The 19,920-nt window shown below is 40.8% G+C and overlaps 1 protein-coding gene across 6 annotated transcripts in view; it reads right to left on the bottom strand.

Moving 5' to 3' along the window:
- Positions 1 to 19,920, bottom strand: part of TARBP1 (TAR (HIV-1) RNA binding protein 1) — a 61,157-nt gene that overhangs the window by 5,217 nt on the left and 36,020 nt on the right. For 3 of the 6 annotated variants that reach the window (XM_043477077.1, XM_043477078.1, XM_043477076.1), the window contains exons 14-26: positions 19,642 to 19,803; positions 15,891 to 16,078; positions 15,204 to 15,465; positions 14,910 to 15,098; positions 13,371 to 13,552; positions 13,122 to 13,193; positions 11,711 to 11,831; positions 10,873 to 10,983; positions 10,045 to 10,194; positions 8,170 to 8,256; positions 5,364 to 5,560; positions 3,520 to 3,601; positions 1,382 to 1,553 (exon numbers count right to left, since the gene is read on the bottom strand). In XM_043477077.1, coding sequence (XP_043333012.1) covers positions 1,382 to 1,553; positions 3,520 to 3,601; positions 5,364 to 5,560; positions 8,170 to 8,256; positions 10,045 to 10,194; positions 10,873 to 10,983; positions 11,711 to 11,831; positions 13,122 to 13,193; positions 13,371 to 13,552; positions 14,910 to 15,098; positions 15,204 to 15,465; positions 15,891 to 16,078; positions 19,642 to 19,803 — 1,975 coding nt within the window. Of the gene's footprint in view, positions 1 to 1,381; positions 1,554 to 2,164; positions 2,628 to 3,219; positions 3,318 to 3,519; positions 3,602 to 5,172; positions 5,268 to 5,305; positions 5,561 to 8,169; positions 8,257 to 10,044; positions 10,195 to 10,872; positions 10,984 to 11,710; positions 11,832 to 13,121; positions 13,194 to 13,370; positions 13,553 to 14,909; positions 15,099 to 15,203; positions 15,466 to 15,890; positions 16,079 to 19,641; positions 19,804 to 19,920 lie in introns of those variants that run through there. The other 3 variants (XR_006270947.1, XR_006270948.1, XR_006270949.1) reach the window with 3 other exon arrangements.

Genomic DNA, 19,920 nt, shown 5'->3' with positions numbered 1-19,920 from the left:
TTTTGCTATGACATCTTATCCATTTGTGTAGGGTTGTGCTCATGTAGGAATTAAGTGCCCTGAGGGCAGAGCCTTTGTTTTAACTTTCAGCATGTAGCAGGCAATCAGTAAATCTTTGTAGACTGAGTAAATAAATTTAAGGTGATAGTATTAAAATGCATTCATGAACATCCACAGTATTTTATTAAACAATGCACATTCCCAGAACTGTCCTCCAGAGTTAAAAATCTAAGGGCAGGAATCAAGAATCTGCACTTTTAACATGTTGTCCAAGAGATGCTTAAAAACACTAAAATTTTTAGAGAAGTATAAATTTAAGGGACAAGTGGGGGAGCTCAAGGAGAGGAAGAAAAGTCAGACTGAGGAGGAAAATCAGGGTAGCAGGAAACAAGCAAATAAATGCTACAGAAAGTCAGGTATAGTAAAGAAGTAGACAAAGACAACTTCTGCTTTTCTGAAAGAAGCTGCAGGGATGGTTCTGGGTTAGGGGAAGTGAAGAGGACAATGTGAGTGGCAAAAATGCTGGGAATACAGATCACTACTACACAGTTCTTAAGGTTCATTGTGGTTTTAAAAATGGGTGGAGGACTTGATCCTAGGTTTTGGGAGGGCAAGCTTGACTGAGGGGAATAAGGAGCAGGAGGTGATCAACAGGGAAAGGCAGGTCCTAGAGAAAGCTGCAGGGAAGTGGGGCAAGGGTAAGGGCTGGAGCCTAGGAGAAGATGTAAGAGATAAGTGATGTCCAGCCAGAAGGAGCGAGAATGGGAATGCAGAGCTCGGCTTCATTCCCAAACGGGAGAAGGAAAGAGACTGCTTAATTTGGCCCTTAAAAAAAAAAAAATCTGTTTTCAGAAATATATAGTAGAAGGCAAAGAAGAGAGAAGCCTTTAGCTTTACATAGTAAAGCAGATGAGGCTCTCTTTGGCTTTGAAGAGCAAAACCAACTGACACTGGCTAGATTAAAGTACTAGTCAGGGGACTTCCCTGGTGGTCCAGTGGTTAAGAATCCACCTTCCAATGCAGAGGACGCGGGTTTGATCCCTGGTTGGGGAACTAAGATACCACATGCCTCTGGATACCTAACCCCAGTAAGCCACAACTAGAGAGAAAGCCTGAGTGCTGCAAAGAAGACCCAGTAAACCCCAAAATAATAATAATAAATAATTTTAAAAGCCTACTTCTAAAGTAAATGAATAAATAATACCGTACTTCTAAAAGCAGAAGTACTAGTCAGAGTGACACCACACTTTCTGTCTTTTCTCTCACAGGAGGAGCTGAGGTCATCACATCAATGAAAAAGTAATCAACTATCTTTTCTAAGTAACATAAATCAGTGAGCCTGATCAGACAACAGGGGGAAAAAGAAAACAAAAATCCTTACCTATGTCCTGCTGGGACCAGTCACCTGGTTTTAGTTCACACAGCTGAGTTGTAGAAAGGTACCACTGAAATCCTGCATCTAAAGGAATGTCAGTGAACCTGGTAAATTTACCAATGGCAATCCATTCATCCTCAATAAGGCCGGAGAGGCGTGGAAGGATGTAAAATATCGTCTGAAAGGAGAATTGTAAAATCTAAAATTTTTGCCCCTTAAAAATAATAAAGAAATACATGATAACATGTTTAAAGTATAACTTACTATTACTGACGTATTCTCCCAAACTATCATGTCTGATCAGATTACATCCTTTCATTTACATCTTGTAGCAACTGTCTTATCTAAATTTATTATCTTCTCTAAGAAATTAAGGGATTGACTTGGAAATCCTTGAGAGAAGGCAGATCTTCCACTCCAGTATTTCTTACTGTATGTACTACATACCATGCCATTAACACAAGCAAAAAGTGTTTGGGAACTGATTGGCATTAGTGTTGGGCACTGTTTATCGACAAATACCTCCATAAGCAGACAAATTCAAGGTCCTGTGATGCCAGATCTTTACCCTCACTGTCATTATACAGATTTGGAGTCTAGATTTGCATCAACTGTATCTTAGCTGTGTGATGTCAGATAAGCCTTTAGTCTGTCTTAGCTTCAACTTCCTCATTGATAAAATGAGGGTAAAATCAGGTTAAAACAGCACATGGAAGTGATTTGTAAATTACACCGTGTAAACAGCAGTTATTCATTCATTACATAACAATCCTCCTTCCCTTTTCTTACCTATGACAAGAAAAGTGAGATCCAGAAATCCTCACAGGTGACAAGGCACGTAAGAAGCAGAAGCACAACAGGCAATTTAAAAATGAAATAACAAACGTGCAAGTCTTCATAACAGCATTTAGAATGAATACGGTTTTCCTTGTTAGCAATGTTCATGCAAGCTTAAACTAGCTTGGATGCAACTAAGTGTTCATTAAGTAGCTACTAAGCATAGCTCCAAATGTATAAAGAGACAGTTCTCATGAGCCATTATTTTATTCACACGTACACAGTTATGGTTCATATAATTAATGGACAACAAAATATATTAAATATATGAGGGTGAGGCAGTCAAAGTCAGGATGAAGGAAGAGGGGAAGCAAGGGACTTACTCCTGCTGGAGAAGTGAATAGAAAAGTCTGACTTAGCACTACAAAGTTATTAAGAGTCCTTCAGAAAGATGTCAAACAAAGCATTCTGGGCACTAAGGGACACAGAACAGAGTATGTTAAAATATTTGAAAACTCCTAAATAATTTTTGCAATGAAGCAACAGAAACCACACAATAATGTTCTATGATGAATATCTCACAATAAACAAATATCTATATTTCTTTTTAAAAGGCCAGCTTATTAGTAATCCACACACAAAAATAACCCAACAGCAACAACAAAAACTCCTATGCACAGTAGCTTAAGTTACTGATACTTCCAAGTTCCTTAGAGGAAAGGTCCCAGGTCGTGTGTGTGTGTGTGTGTGTGTGTGTATGTATTTAAATTTAGGTCACATAGTTAAAAATCAAAGGCAGAACATTATAGTTACAGTTGAAAAAGGAACAAAGTAGTAATCATTTACATAAATTTTAATAATCTATATATTGTTAATTAATTCACATGCTTACTGTAATAAATAAGTTTATGGTTCTTAAAATTACATAAGCACATTATCTATTACGATCAGTGAGGTGATGGATCATTTGCTATACAATTTCAATCATCTAGAACCTAAAATACGCACTTAAAAGAGTAGATCTTTTTGATCTTTCATAACAATGGGCTTCATACAACAAATCTCACCTGCACAAATGTTTTCACTCATTTCCTTTTAATGTGAGAACAGATTTCTGTTCAGAGTTAAATATTCCCCCTTCCAGGGTTTACAAGCCAGACCCTGCCTGAGAAACAGAAAGTGAAAGTGACTAGCCAATTTTCACTGCTGAAGAGCGAAGCCGAGCGAGCCCTCTGCACGCGGTGGCAAAGTAAGACCGAGAACTTCACAACGGGAGGCAGCGCTGCAGGGACAGTTAGCCTCATTAGATAAGGATGCGTCAGGGCTAAAGCACGGAGGAAAATTCACACATGCTCCTCTCTGCTCACCTCCAGACAGTAATCCTTTAGCGGGTGGAACGCTGTGAAAAAGAAATGCTCCTGGATGCGCTGCCAGTTCTTCTTCGCGCTCCTAAGGGTTAAAAACACATCTGAGGAACAGAAGTAGTGAATCTACTCTGCTAAGAGTGAAAACCAGTTAGGTCTTTTAAACAGGCACTGTGGAATTTAGAATGTGCAGAAAATCTGTGAATTTCGCCCCAAGATTTGTACACCTCTATCTTCAAGATTGAGTATCTTTTAACAGCTGATCCTAAATGCGACATTTTGAAATAAAAACTGAAAAACAGACAAAGAAATTAAATACCTCTCTCCCAGTCCTACAACAACAATTCAACAAGAATGAAAACCAGGTCTCCACTCCCTCAAAGAGATGGTGGTCAGTGACTGGAAAATCATGTAACAACAGCTACCCCAGGTACACCTCACATGCCCCGGGAGAAAGAATCCTAAAAGGGAACTGTGTGAGCAAGCTAGGCTGGGAGTCTTACATCTCCCTCTGGCCACAGAGGCTTTTAAAGTTTTTTTCCACGAGAGAAAATCATTACATAGGTCACTTTTTCTACTCTGAAGATTCATGACATGCAGCCAAATAGTAGCAGTGTTCATAAGTCAAACAGAAGTAATACAAAGGTTTAAATTCTTAACTTTAACAAGCACACACACAATACAACAAAAAACCAAAAATCTGACAAGGCTGAAAAGGCAAAAGAGGTAGGAAAAAAATTATAAAACATGGCCATCAGAAGGTTTTGGGTTAAATTCATGATCAACAGCCCCCAAGCTAAAGCCAGAATTTCAAGATGACTTCTCCACTCCCACCAATGTACCTTCTTCACCCCTGAGTTCCTGTCCCTCCTGTCACTGGGTACCAGGCCTCAACATCAGTGGTGTAACAAACAGGAGACCTGAGATGAGAGATCAGCCCCCTCCTTACACAGCTGGTGTCTTTGCCCCTTGGCTTTCCAAAGCCTCTTCAAAGGATAACACCCCAACACGTGTCCAAGCTCCCGTCCCCTGGGTTCTGCTCTGCACTGTGCGCCCCTCCCAACTCCATCCACTGCAGCAGTGTCGTATCTGTTTAATATCAATCATCTGAGTAGGATTCTGTTTGGGGAACCGAGTTCTCTTAGAAAAGAAAAAGGAAAAGCTCCCAGCTTTGACGGGGACACTGGAGGGGTGACGAGCACATGGCTTTAAAGTCAGATCGTCCTGTTTCTCAGTGGTTCTTTGACAGTAGAGGATGCTAGCGTTCAGCTGCACTGACGGGAAACATTTCAAGATAAAGATCAAGAGTTTAAAAAGGCAAAAAAAGTCAATGATGGAGCTGATAGCACTTAGAACTGTAATTAAACTGCACATCAAATAGCAAGCAGCTTAAATGCTCCCTGACCCAGGCTCCGCATACCACAGCCTGTGATGTGCTTACGAGAAGCTGCTGCGGCTGGGCACCACCGACGCTTCTCCACACGCTCCGCTGGACCGGGCACCCCCGACACCTCCGCACACGCTCCGCTGGACCGGGCACCCCCGACACCTCCCCACACGCTCCGCTGGACCGGGCACCCCCGACACCTCCGCACACGCTCCGCTGGACCGGGCACCCCCGACACCTCCCCACACGCTCCGCTGGACCGGGCACCCCCGACACCTCCCCACACGCTCCGCTGGACCGGGCACCCCTGACACCTCCCCACACGCTCTGCTGGACCGGGCACCCCCAACTCCTTGGCCAGGCATCCCCGATGCCTCCCCACATGCTCTGCTGGACCGGGCACCCCCGACACCTCCCCACACGCTCTGCTGGACCAGGGGAAAGGCCAAGGCCTGCTTACCCTGCTCCGTGCATGTTTTCCACTTGGCTCAGACTGGATTCAATAACAGAAGTTAAAGCCTCAAGTTCTTCAACACGTAATCCCTTACACATGCTCCAGATTTTCTTCAGAGCGACTAACGCGTACAGTCGAATGCTAAAATTGTGATTGAAGCACCACTGCAGCACGACAATAAGGGCTTGCTTCAGAATTAGTTTCTGAAAAGAAAGAATCATTCTTCATATGTAAACCAGGACCATCTGACCCTCTCCTGTAGGACCAAACACAATCCTTCACTGGTTTTGCATCATCATTCTCAGACAGGTTAAAGATACACTGCCAGGGCCCTTTCCTCAAGAAGGAAAGTATCCTCCCGCCCCTGAGTTCTTATTTATGATGCTGCCACACGTTTCCCCCATACACCAGTACCGAGGTCAACCTGAACAAAGCACTTTCATGCTAACTGTAATATAACCTGTATTTAAACAGTCTCCATCACTTATTACCTTACCATGGGCTGAAAAAGTTAGAAATATTCTTCAAGAGCTCTACTTCAGGTGAACTTGAAACTACTTCTAAGGCAAGCTATCCCATCAAAGTGCTGTTTTGCCTGGTCTTTGGTCTGAACCACTCTGTTTTCCCTAATGGTGACTTTGGACCCACATAACATTGATTGGTGGCAGGAAAATTAAGAAGTGGGGAGAAGAACAGTAAGATAACTTAAACTTCGCTGTAGTCTTTTTTAGTGAATTCACAGATTTTCCCATCTTCACAGCCTAAAGATTTTTATGTAATAATAGTCCCTAATCTGTAAACCACACAGTTCAACAGATACTGAATGGCAAAGGAAGTGATGTGAAATAATGTGGAAGCCAGATGGAGTCAAACATTTGATAAAGTACCAGGAGCTACCTTAATGTTCCTACCAAATGGCTCACCGGAAAATGCTCCTGGCCGCACCAGGCTAACAGCCCGGCAACAGTGCAGCTTTTTGTCTATCTTATTTCCCTCCAGACTGTAAGCACATCTCCTCCCTGCACATATCTGAAGCAGAAGGATAACACACGACGGTATCTGATGCTAGAGTTTCTTACTCTTACCAGAAGGTGTTAGCACAAATTTTCACATGACTGCCATCTGGCTGCCAGACACTGTAACACACCCTTGATTTTAAGATATTACCATGGTTTTTCAGGTTAAAATGTGTTGGAGGGAGAGGTCTGGCTTAGGATTGATGAAAAAAGGTTAACAACGAACTTGACTGTTGCTGTGTTTAAAGATAACACTTTGAAAAAGTCTAGGAAACCTACTCCCAGACTATTTTTACCTCACTTTCAAACCTATACAACATTTATTTCAGACAGTGGACTGCAGAACAACAGGGGTCTGAACTCTGCAGGTCCACTTACACGTGGCTTTTTTCACTAAATGCTGACTGCAGTGCTACCTGGTCAGCAGTTGGCTGAATCTGCAGATACAGGTGAGTAACCCTGTATTACGGTGACTGTAAAGCTGTATGTGGATTTGCCCCTGGGCAGAGGGTCAGTGCCCCTAATTCCCGTGCAGACTGAGGGTCAACTGTATTTTCTCCCAGAGTTTACAACATTGCAGTGCATTCTCTGCAGATTCAATAATATAGAATCTTGCTCTAAATCTTAGTTCAGTTGCTCAGTCATGTCCGACTCTTTGGGACCCCATAGACTGCAGCACGCCAGGCTTCCCTATCCATCACCAACTCCTAGAGCTTACTTAAACTCCTGTCCATCGAGTCAGTGATACCATCCAACCATCTCATCCTCTGTCATCCCCTTCTCCTCCCACCTTCAATCTTTCAAGCATCAGGGTCTTTTCCAGTGAGTCAGTTTGTCACATCAGGTGGCCAAAGTATTGGAGTTTCAGCTTCAGCATCAATCGTTCCAGTGACTATTCAGGACTGATCTCCTTTAGGATGGACTGGTTGGATCTCCTTGCAGTCCAAGGGACTCTCAAGAGTCTTCTCCAACACCACAGTTCAAAAGTATCAATTCTTTGGTGCTCAGCTTTCTTTATAGTCCAACTCTCACATCCATATTTGACTACTGGAAAAGCCATAGATTTGACTAAGACGGACCTTTGTTGGCAAAGTAGTGTCTCTGCTTTTTAACGTGCTATCTAGATTGGTCATAGCTTTTCTTCCAAGGAGCAAGAGTCATCTCTCACTGTTTGCATCGTTTCCCCATTTATTTGCCATGAAGTGATGGGACCGTATGCCATGATCTTAAGTTTTCTGAACACTGAGTTTTAAGCCAACTTTAAATTTTACTGGCAGGCTTCCCTGAGTTCTTCACAGTTGCCACAGTGATGAACCAGAATTAGCTAGGATCTCTACTTATCTAGGGAAGATGCTCTAAACCTGAGAAAGATGGAAGAGCTGGCCTCACACTTTGAATAATGACAGCATTTCATATAAACCTTCAAGAACACAATGGCTTGTAAATACTCTAACCATAAGTTTCTTTGTACAAACATGTGTTAAATAACTCCACTGGCTAAAGAACAGTTACATATAATGAGGGAAGTCTTATTTAAGTAAGTTTACATAAATGCTTATATAAAATTAAGAATCCCACCATCACATGGGCTGAGGTAGACCTCAGTGTGTGTGTGCATGTGGGCAACACCTTACTACGCCTCTGTGTCAAAGTGCATCTGCCACTGGTGGGAGGGTGGAAGCAAAGAAGCTGCAAAACACACAGGGAATGAGCCACATGAAAAAAGTCCACACAGATATACAAATTCCATTTTCATGGTCAAGCCTGAGCTCTTCTTATAAACAATTTATACTCACCTTTTCCAGAATATTTTCAGTAATGATGTCCAAATGTGACAAAACTGATAAAAACGTACAAATGCTTGTTTTAAGGTTTTCTTCACCCTGAAAATATATCAGATACACCAAACTGTCATTCACGGCTGCAGTGAGCCCACGTCCCTCAAGGCACCAGGCTGGATGCCATGGGGTTGGTGATGAGAGGCCAGCTCTTCTCTGATGTAGCCATAGCTTAGAGGCGGAACAGACGGACACAAGCAAATACAGGACGGGGATAACCTAGAGCCAAATGCCCACAGGCGCAACCCTCAGCAGACACAGGGGCACTAGATACTCAACTGAGGACTAAGCAAGGGTGGAGGTGAGGGTTAGCTCACTGCAGAGTCGGAAGGGCGGGTGTGGCATGGGACGCAGGAAGGAAAGGGAACAAGTGCAAATGAAGAAGACACTCAAAGGCTCAGGCAGACAGAAGGCAAAGGTCCCCAAGTGGAGGGGGAGCAGCAAAGGTTAAACATGGGACTGTGCAGGTGCTTTAAAAAGTCACGAGGAAAAACTGCTTGTAGAAGTATTAAACCGGAATTTGGAAACCTTCTCGGTAAGTGATTTGGAATTACACATTATTTTAGTAATTAAAAAACTGACAAATGCCAGGTAGACTGGAGACTATAGACACTACAGTTCAGAAACTGCTCCAAGAGGAACATTTGATGATTAATCTCTTTATGTAACGCGTAGTTACTGAATGTTTTGCATGGACCAGTAACTGTTGCAGAAAGAGGAGAAAACAACAATAGGTAAGATTCTTGCCTACATGGAGATGGAGGAAAGATAAATCCAATCAAACAATAAATTAAAATTCCCATTATAACAAGAACTATTTCTGAGCTACAAAAACCCACACTAAGGAGATCCAAACTACTCAGGAAGATAGCCTCCTTTAAGAAAAGACCAAGGCACACATGAACTTCAATCTGGAAAACTCCACTGTGCAGGCAAAGATGATTAAGAAGCCCATTTCAGGCCAGAGCACAGTACAAACAGCCTGGTGATGAGCAGGAAAGGTACTCAGGTGATGAGAGGGGTACTCAGTCACCTGGGGGTCCCCAGGGAAACAAGCTTCCCCACGCTCATGCCCTAACCCAGACCTGTCCCCGGCTGGGGGCTTGGTCGCGCATCTGCTCTGGGCTAATGAGCCATGAGAAAGCAGGATGTGATCAGAGGCTGGGAAGCGTGAGAACACCTAGACACGTCCTCCTGAAATGCTCATTCTTGGAACCTTGTGCACCAGAGAGAGGCCTGGCCTCCCAGCTGGAGACGCGTTGAGACAGGGGTGCCTGGCACCTCGGCTGGCCCCACAGCTGCAGCCGAAGTGAAAACACATGGGGGAGGAGGCCTTTGCAGCCCCCAGCCCAGCAGACACCACATGCAGAATCACCCCGCCTGGCATAACCAGGAAAAACAGCAGAGAGGTGATTACAGAAGAGGAATGGCAGCTCACATCCTTACCAACAAGGGATGAGAAATCATTTGGTTAAGGAGAGACTGTGTACAGAAGGGAGACTCATCGTTCTTATATCAAAGATCAAACAAAGACACTGCGTGGTAAATAAAAATATAGAAGGCACCTATTCTCCCTCAATTTTTAACAACAGAAGCCTTTTCCATCTTTGTTTGTTGGAATACAAAAGCTCTCAAATAAAAATTATGCTTTACTCAAGATAAATGCCAGAGCTTTCTGTCTCCTAAATTAATTTAAATCCTGCAAACACAATTTAGGATGTCAGTATATTAGGGGCAGGGCAACAGAAAAAAATCTATAAAGTGAAACAATCTCCCAAAATAGCCCAAATCTTTTTTTCATTAAAAAAACATGAAAACAGTTCCTCTACTTACATAAGAAAAGCAGTTCCAGAACTTTGGAAGCAATTGAGGGAATTTATGAAGAATCAATATAATAATCCATTCTATAAAATATTTTATGGATGCCTGATTATTGATGAAGCCAGCCTGGAAAATCTTGTCAATAATTTTATTCAAGAAATCCTGAGAAAAATAAAGTTGACAAATTAGACTGTTATCATTATTAATTTTAAAATTTGAGCTATAATTAACATATAACAAGGTGAAGGTTTATAGAATGTTGATGCCATGCGTTTATTTACCGCAGTATGACCATCAACTCCGCAGCATTAGCTAATGCCTCTATCATGTCACATAATAATTTCTTTTTTTGTGATGGGACCAATTCAAATCTAGTCTCTTATCAACTTGGAAATGGCTATTAATTTTTTTTTGGCCATGCTGCATGGGTTGCGGGTTCTCAGTTCCCTGAACAAGGATTAAATCCAGGCCACAGCAATGAAAATCTGAAGTCCTAACCACTGTGACTGGCTATTAATTTTAATTAAGAAAGAGTCACTATTAAAAAAAAAAACACAAAAAAAAAAAACAGCTTAAAGTTTTATTGTGGCATAAATATATGTTAAAATGTTATAATAAAATACTAATGGAAAAATATATTAAGTGGGACCATTTAAATCAGTTTCCAATTTACTTCCATGACACCTAACTGTCTTAATAATCTATTAAAAAACTTCTGAATAACTTTAAGAACTGAAATACACATTTTAAGCAGATTACTTTCTCAGTTTTAAAGAAGCATATAACAGCTTCCATATGAAAACATTATGCTTAAAGGTACAAATATAATTAATGTTATACCTGATCAAATTTGGGGAAAAGTACAAGCAGAATCTGCCATATTCGGTTTTTCACTCTGTGCTGCTGAGAGTTCACATAGTATCGAGTTCTTGATTTGGACACCAATTCATCCTGGGAGGGAAGGAGGGAGGGGTCAGTGTTAAAATACCTACTGAATTTTTGAGTAATGAAAACAAAATCAATGACAACTTCGAGTTTAAAAGGTATAAACTGGGCATAGAAGCCTATTATTTGAAAGGTAGAAGGATAAAAAAGACACTTTCTTATGACACTTTTATTTTGTTTTATGACATTTTTTAAAGTTTCTTTTCAAAACAATGAATTTACCTGCTTTTGTTTTTTTAAACTTACCTTCTTTTAAAATTAGAAAAGGAACCATACACCTGTGCTTAATATGAAAAGTACTTGGAAATATACTTCTCTCCTTGTGCCCAGTTAATGGAGATGAGGGGTCACGTGGGTGAGAAGAGACTGGGATGTTAGCCATATACTGAAAGTATTAGCTGCTTAGTCGTGTCCGACTCTTTGCGACCCCATGGACTGTAGCCCCCCAGGCTCTTCTGTCCATGGGCTTCTCCAGGCCCCTTGACTACGTACGTCTGGAATAACGGGACCTGCAGTTTGACACAAACAGCCCTAAGACAGGAGTAAAGGAACAGGGCAATGACAACACCAGACACAGGGGAACAGCAGTACAGGCCCTTCTGCGTCATCGGCGCTCTCTCCTGCTTTAATGGTCCGTGTTGTCTGGACACAAATGCTAGGGTTACCTCTGTTATGTCACTGCCAGCGCTTTAGGTAAGTTAAGACACTCTAAGGTAAAATAAAGCATATTCACTTTATCCAATAGCTTGATTGCAAGATCTTCCATGAACAACTTATGAGACATATTTGAGCCATCTAATAAACACAGGAATTTGACAGCACAAACTCTCACATAATGGTCTTCTCTTTTGGTACTAAAAAATATAAAATGATAGATGATGTTAATACATCTTCAAAAAAAAAAAACATGTAAGATGTTAGTTTTGAAATATCAAAACTTTAAGTAGCTTCATATTTAATGACAATTTAGGATAAACGTTTAGGATAAATTTAAATTTAGGGTAGACAGTGGAAGATAAACAAAATACATCAACAGGAGCGCCTGTACAAAAAGTCTGAAAGAACCCAAATTTACCCAGACTTCTGGTAAAACAATGCCCACACTGATACTGGGCCAATAACATCTTATCTGTGGACAAAAGAGAACACAGCTCACGACACGGCTCCTGGAGGACCACAGACGCCTCCTGCCCAGAGGCCAGAACACACGTCAGCACCTCAATGCACATCGGCATCATGCTGCTCTCACTGCGCACCGTGAATGCACGTCTCTAAGTGACGGGCCAACTCAGGAAGCACTGTGTGTGCTGAGCATCCCCGCATTTTCAGTATCCAGATGTAGAAAGATATATTCACTCAAATTGTTAGTATTTCCAAGTTCATTAAAACTGTTATAATGTGAACAAATGTTATTTTAAACTAATTACGTCTGTCTAGTAGAAATCAAAATATTTTGGAACCATCAACTGAAAAATTTTACTTATTGTTATACGAAACCAGCCAAGAAAACAAAAAATTAATTAAGACAATGAGCAATGACAAATGTATATATTTAATGAGTGGCAGATGGTTTAAAACATAGGTGTGACTCTGAGAATAATTAACACATTTGATAACTAGACACAATTATCATTTATTGTCCTAAACTCTAAACTCATGACAATACTATTTATAAATACCTACACACACAAAGTTTTGAAAATTATGTGAGAAAATAAAAACTTTTTAAAAACTTCAATGATTTCAGCAGTTAGATCATAGGTTTATCCCAGACATCAAAACTTTAGAGTCTATTCCAACTAATTTTATTTTTGTGTGAGCAGAGGGACTGTTAAATAGTGATTTTTAACCAAAAAAGAATAAACTTGTGCTCCGATGATCACTCCTTCACCCAGAAAAAGAAGAGGAATAGGGACTGTATGCTTCCCATAGTTATTTCCTTATTTATGCTGGACTTCTGCACAAATTTTTAAGTTTATCAAATTTTAGTAAACAGTGACAGATCTGAAGAAAATATATTAGCAAAGGAATATAATTTCTAACAACTGCAAAGGCTCATGCAATATCTTACACAGAATATCTCTCATGTGTCATATTTTGAATATTCCATTTATATCAAGATGTGGAAGACCCATCACACTTACTTTTCAATAACAACATTTGCTGCGCACTCATGTCCAAGATTTTCTATGAACGTCTGTACATCCTGAATAAGCCTTTCCATAAAAAAACATGCAACAAAGAACAAGTTTTAGAGGAAAAAAATTAAAGTCCCAAATAAAAAGTTAAATAATAGTTTTCTAATTGAAAGTCTTAATATAAAGGCACAATTCTACCCAAATAGACACTTAATATAAAAAATTATGAGAGGCTGCAATAATGGCATCTTTTACCTTTGATCACGCCGAAACACTGTTCCAAATATACATGCCTCAAGGACAAGTTCACTGTAATTTTTAGCAATTGATAAAGACACATTTGAAGCAGAAACTACCCAAGATCTGCAGCAATAACTTATCAGTATATTGAAGACTCCAGTTTTTATAGCAGACATTTCAATTATCCTGTACATAATCTGGAATGAAATACAATAGTTATTTTATCATTTGACCAATTAAGTTTTTTCTTTTTAATCTGTGCTGCCAAAACTTGTTACTTGAATGGCTTCAAATGATAGTTTTAACATAACCATAAATAGTCTAAAAAATTAAAAACTCTTTTATCATTTGAAAGATGAAAACCAATTACAGAATGCTAACTTTTCATTTCTTAATACTAAAAATAAATGAAATGTTATTGATACTGATTTCACCCAGAACTTTCCCAGAGCAACAACTGTCCAAAGTGAATAGAATGAAAGGCAGAAAAAACAGCTCACCCTTGACATGTTCAGTTTTCTTCGCACTTGCCAGAGGCTTCCCTTCCCCCAAAGCAAAAGCAGCCACCGTCTCTAAGTGTGTACCGAGTGGCAGGAAAGGACAGAAGCGGCACAGTGACGGCAGGGCAATATACAGGCTTATTTTCCATCGTCCCCTTTGGATTGGGAGCGTACGTGCATCCCAGGCATGATGCAGTCCCCTCCCGTGCATCAGTGATTGTAAACACAAATGGCTCCAGAAACCAGAAAGACCTTTCAATAAGGTTATATTCAAAGAAATATTTCTTTGCACAAGAAAAGCAGTGGCGCAGATGCACTGACAAACGGCACCTGAATTTGCCCTCAGGGTCCAGAAGAAATCAAGCCGTGGTTGGAGTGAAGCAGCAGAAAGGGCGTGCCCACCTGCAGGAGTCAAGCACGAGGCAACGCCCAGCCGCTGCTCTCACACAGAAATGACCAGAGCTGGCCAATCATGCAATTTTCCAAGAGAAGAAGAAATAGAGATTTTTGTGCAAATTTCCCAATTCTTAAAAGCTGGAAACTATTTAAAAATTTTTAACTTGATTAGAGAAACCAAATTATTTGGAAGGCAGATATGGTTCATGGGCTACCATTTTGCACCTACGCCTTTACATCTAACAGATTTTCTTGTTCTTGCTTATGACACTAAAGAAGGTTCAAAATGTTTACTGACTGAATGAAAAAATAACAACAAACTAATATGGAGTTACAAATACAACTCTCCTCTTCCTCATGTGCTACAAGCCACACAAACTAAAATGAAAACAAAAAAGTTCCCTCTTTTCTCTAAAGTAATTAGATTCATAGAAACTGAAAGTAGAATGGTGGCTTGCCAGGGGCGTGAGGGAGGGATGGGTGGTGGTGGGGAGGGATGTTTAATGGGGACAGAGATTCAGTTCCACAAGATTAAAAAGTTCTCGGGATGTGTCATAGCTATGTAAATAAAGTTAACAAGACTGGAAAACAGTATACCTAAAAATGGTTAAAATGCTAAATCTTATGTACATTTTCATCTCAATTTTTAAAAAGTTACCTCTTTTATTTTGAAATATGCCTGGCCCTTGATTTTCGCAGCAATGGTAAGAACTTTGGGATCAAAAACAAACTGAACAAAAGCTTTAAAATTAGACCAGAATATCAGCTGAGTGTTGCTTAGAGAGGCTATGATTTTCCAGGCCATGTCAAAAGACTCCATGCAGAGTGGTTCAGAGGTGGTCAGAAGCTGGTAGGGGAAAATAAAAAGAAAGAAACACATGATTATCACAATGTCAGAAACTGATGTCTGTTCCTATGGTTATTCTTCAATTTATGTCTCACTATATCTTACCTTGGGCACCAAAATTCTCATACAACGGAATACAGGTAAGACTTGCTCAGAAGGAAGAAGCGTGAGGGCTTCCAGTGCAGACTGCAAAGTCCTCACTGCCATGGCAACAGCAGGCAGAGTGGGCTCCAGAACTTCACCCTCTGAGGCTGGTGTGAGGGTGTGACATTTTCTCAGCAAGAAAGAGAGGCAGACCCACTGATCATGAATATATTGTGCAACTATTTTCCCCCATCCTTGGGAAGATGATGACTCTTCAAAAAAACTGAGACAAAAAAGTCAAGTCACAAACCCCATCCTTCCTTAGATCTGTTTCAGCTTCTTTTGCATGTCGTAGTACACTATCCTTACAAGGGGAGAAATTAAACAGTCATTATTAAATTATTCTGTCTACCAAAAAACAAGGAAACCGCAGAAAACTCAATTTCCTAACTACTCTGAAAGCAGGTGTTTTCACTCTAAATGATTCACTGAAAACTAAACGCAGAAAAGTTAATGGGTTTCCAGTAATAGAGATGAATAATGTGATAATATATTATCATCCGAATGAAGCCTGTTCTCAAAGCTTAAATAATTCTTTAAGTAAGGGTGTGCGACCACTAATTACCTCAATGAGACAAAAGTGGATTTTTAAACATTAGCAAAAAGAAGCCTTTTGTGTACATGCTGCTCTCCAAGGGGTAAACACACCTGCTCTCTTCCTCCGTGTGGGGCTTCTGCAGAGTCTGATTGAGCTGGAGTGATGAGATGAACGTTTCTGGGGGACCCACATCCAGAGAGTCCAGCTGTAGCTCTGGCTTCTGGCTGATGACCTCACACACCATGGCCAAGGCAGCCATGCTAACAGCTCTCTGAATCTGTCTACCCAGTGTGGGCTCCTGGGGAGGAAATGGGACAACCTTTTGTAACCAGTACGGACATGAGTTCCAGTCTGTGGGAATCTCATGCCCACCTTTTCTGCTTCGTGCCTGCTGCTGAATATCAGAGGAAAGAAAAGGAAATCCAAAATACGTAACTTGGTTGTACCATTTCTGTACAAATTGGTGGTGAACAAACTTAAAGTGGTAATAAAAATTCAGCAGTGTGTGAACCAAGAACTTCCAGATATACCAGCTGGATTTAGAAAAGGCAGAGGGTCAAGAGATCAAATGACCAACATCTGCTGGGTTATAGAAAAAACAAGGGAATTCCAGAAAAACATCTACTTCTGCTTCATTGACTACGCAAAAGCCTTTGACTGTGTGGATCACAACTGTGGAAAATTCTTCAAGAGACAGGAATACCAGACCACCTTTCCTGTCTCCTGAGAAACCTGTATGCAGGACAAGAAGCAACAATTAGAACTGGATGTGGAACAACAGACTGGCTCAAAATTGGAAAAGGAGTACCTCAAGGCTGTATATTGTCATCCTGTTTATTTAACTTATATGCAGAGTACATCATTCAAAACGCCAGGCTGGATGATTCACAAGCTGGAATCAAGACTGCAGGGAGAAATATCAACAACCTCAGATGTGCAGCTGATACCACTTCAACGGCAGAAAGTGAAGAGGAACTAAAGAGATTCTAGGAAAAGGTGAAAGAGGAGGGTGAAAAAGTTGGCTTAAAACCCAACATTCAAAAACTGAAAATCATGACATCCAGTGCCACCACTTCATGGCAAATAGATGGGAAAAAAGTGGCAACAATGACAGATTTTATTTTCTTGGGCTCCAAAATCACTGCAGACAGTGACTGCAGCCACAAAATGTAGACACTTGCTCTTTGGAAGGAAAGCTATGACAAACCTAGACAGCAAATTAAAAAGCAGAGACACCACTTTGCTGACAAAGATCCACACAATCAAAGCTATGATTTTTCCAGTAGGCATGTATGGATGTGAGGGTTGGATCATAAAGAAGGCTGAGTGCCCAAGAACTGATGCTTTTGAACTATGGTGCCGGAGAAGACTCTTGAGAGTCCCTTGGACTGCAAGATCAAATCAGTCTAAAGGAAATCAACCCTGAATATTCACTGGAAGGACAGATGCTGAAGCTGAAGCTCCAATACTTTGATCACCTGATGCGAAGAGCTGACTCACTGGAAAAGACCCTGATGCTCAGAAAGACTGAAGGCAAGAGGAGAAGGGGGTGACAGAGGATGAGATGGCTGGATGACATCACTGACTCAAAGGACATGAGTTTGAGCAAAGTCAGGGAGATGGTGAAGGACAGGGAAGCTCGGTGTGCTGCAGTTAATAGGTCGCAAAGAGTCAGACACGACTTAGTGACTGAACAACAACAACAAAAATTCAGCAATTCAAACCAAAAGACAACTTGGATACAACTTCCTATGAGTGAGTCTTATTTCAACTGTTTGGTTGAAGGAGAATTAAAAGTAAAAGGTGGGGGGACTTCCCTGGATGTCCAGCAGTTAAGATTCTGCACTCCCACTGTATGGGGCACAGGTTTGATCCCTGGTCATGGAACTAAGAACCTGCATGCCACATGGCACCACCAAAAAAAAAAGAAAGAGAGAGGGAGAGATATCCATTCATTTAAAAAGGAAAAAAAAAGGCTCCTTGCACATACATACACAATTCCTTCAGTCAGCTGTATTCTGCTTTTGGCAAGGTGAGGCAGCACAGCAGTTACTAATAAGAGCTGGATTCATGAACCACACAGCAGAGGTCTGAACCCTGACTGGGCACTTACCACCAGCTGACTGTGGACACACACCACACCTTGGTTCACTCTGCTGTACAATGGCGACAGTAACAGAATCTACTTCACAGAACTGGTGTGAAAATTAAATAAATCGGTTATTTCACATAAAGCACTTGGAACTCTACATGAAGGAGCACAAAGGAAGGAGACCAAGATAGCCTGGCTTTGTACATACAGAGAGAAAATCAATCTCTAACCTGGAGTGCAGGCAAGAAGCTGGACAGGGGAAACAGCTTCTTTGAGAGATTAAAGCTGTTCTCCCCAATACTGTCCATGACTAACACCTCTACAGAAAGGAACCCTCTAGTACTTATTCCATCCCATACCTAACCCTGCCACCCCCAAAGTAAACTGAGTATCTTTATAGATCAATTTTACTCAGCAACACCACCAATACAGGAAATAAAATTCAGGGTTACACTGAGTCGCATAATATGGTCCCTATTAACCTTCATGTAATTCAGTGAATCACTAAAGAAAGCAAGCCAATCTTTAAAAATCACTGAGGTCTGGTTCACAGTTCTGGTCCACATTCAGAATTCACAATGTCCCTTCATTACACTAATACGCAGTGGACAGGATACTGAAGGATTAATCAGTCCTCCTTACAAGTTTCTTCTAGGACACTTCTTGAAAACTACTTCAAAAATTAGATTATTAAAGGAATCAAGGAGCTATTTTAATTAGCAGCCCAGACTAGATTATGATTCAGCTCAGCTTTAAAAAACCCTTACCATGTGTTAATTGCAAAGAGCTAACATTTACTGAGGACTTTCCATGTGCCAGGTACTGTTCTAAAGGTTTACCATTAATGAGCTAGCTTTAATTTTCACATCAACCCTATAACCCTCATTTTGTGGGTATAGTAAATGAAGCACAGAGAGGCTAAGTAAGTTCCCCAAGGTCACACAGCTAGTAAGGATAAAGCCAGGATTCATAACCAGGAAGTCTAATTCTAAAGCCTGTGCTCATAACCACTACATCTTATTATATCATGTTAAGAAATGCCTCTAGGTACTAAAATCTAATGGAGAAGACATATACACATAAATTGTTCCAAAAGCAAGTAAAATGGAAATAAGTACAAAAATGAAGGCATAAAAAGTAATAGATAAATGAAGGAAAGAATGAGACATCAATCCAAGGCCTTTAAGAGAAAATGTAATATGAGCTGGGACATTAAGGATGGACCAGCTACTATTGGCAAGTGTATGTTGAAGGGACGGCATTCTCAGTGGAAGGAGCAAACACAAGTGGAGGCCTAGATGAGGCAGGATGCGCTTGTGATCCGGGAAGCCCCGTGTGGTGGCCTAGCAGGAATGCAGCACAGGTGTCCTGTGGGAAGGAGGGGGAGAGGGATGCAGACTAGGCTAGAAAGTGAGGCAGAAGGCTAGGTACGGAGGCTCCAGACACCACACTGGTGAGTTTGGACACCTTAACGTGTCCCTGACTGGTACCTGGGCAAAAGACCTAGTGAAAACCCACCTTCTGTATCTAAATGATTTTAAGACTCAAGTCACCATATCTTTGCTATATACCTATTATATACAATACAATGTTACATATTATGACAGGAGTCTCAGTCTTCATCGAATATTATGAACAAAGGATATTATTTTCAAAATTAAATTTTGGCAGATGCTTTTTGTATATCAAAATATTGTCTAACAGTCAAGTATGTATTCCATGCATGCCTTATTCAACATAACTATAAGCCATGAAGCAAAGAGGAATACCTGTCCATGGTCCATCTCCTGAAGATGCCGAACAGACGCATTCTTCAGAGGAGAAATAACTCTCCAAATAGGGTTGCCTCTTTTCCACCCAACATTCAAGTGGAGATTTATAAGCTCAGTTAACACCATCAGGTACAAATGGCAACGATCCAGATCTGGAACCTAAGACACATAATAAAACACTTAACAAGCAGGGTCCAAGATTTTCACAAAACCAGGAGAGTTCAGACAGGAAATAAATTAGTTTATCTAAAAGTACTGAAAGATGGCACTGAGAGG

The sequence above is a fragment of the Cervus canadensis genome, chromosome 8 (assembly GCF_019320065.1).
Source record: "Cervus canadensis isolate Bull #8, Minnesota chromosome 8, ASM1932006v1, whole genome shotgun sequence".
NCBI classification, from domain to species: domain Eukaryota; kingdom Metazoa; phylum Chordata; class Mammalia; order Artiodactyla; family Cervidae; genus Cervus; species Cervus canadensis.
This window is presented reverse-complemented; position numbering and strand designations above follow the sequence as displayed.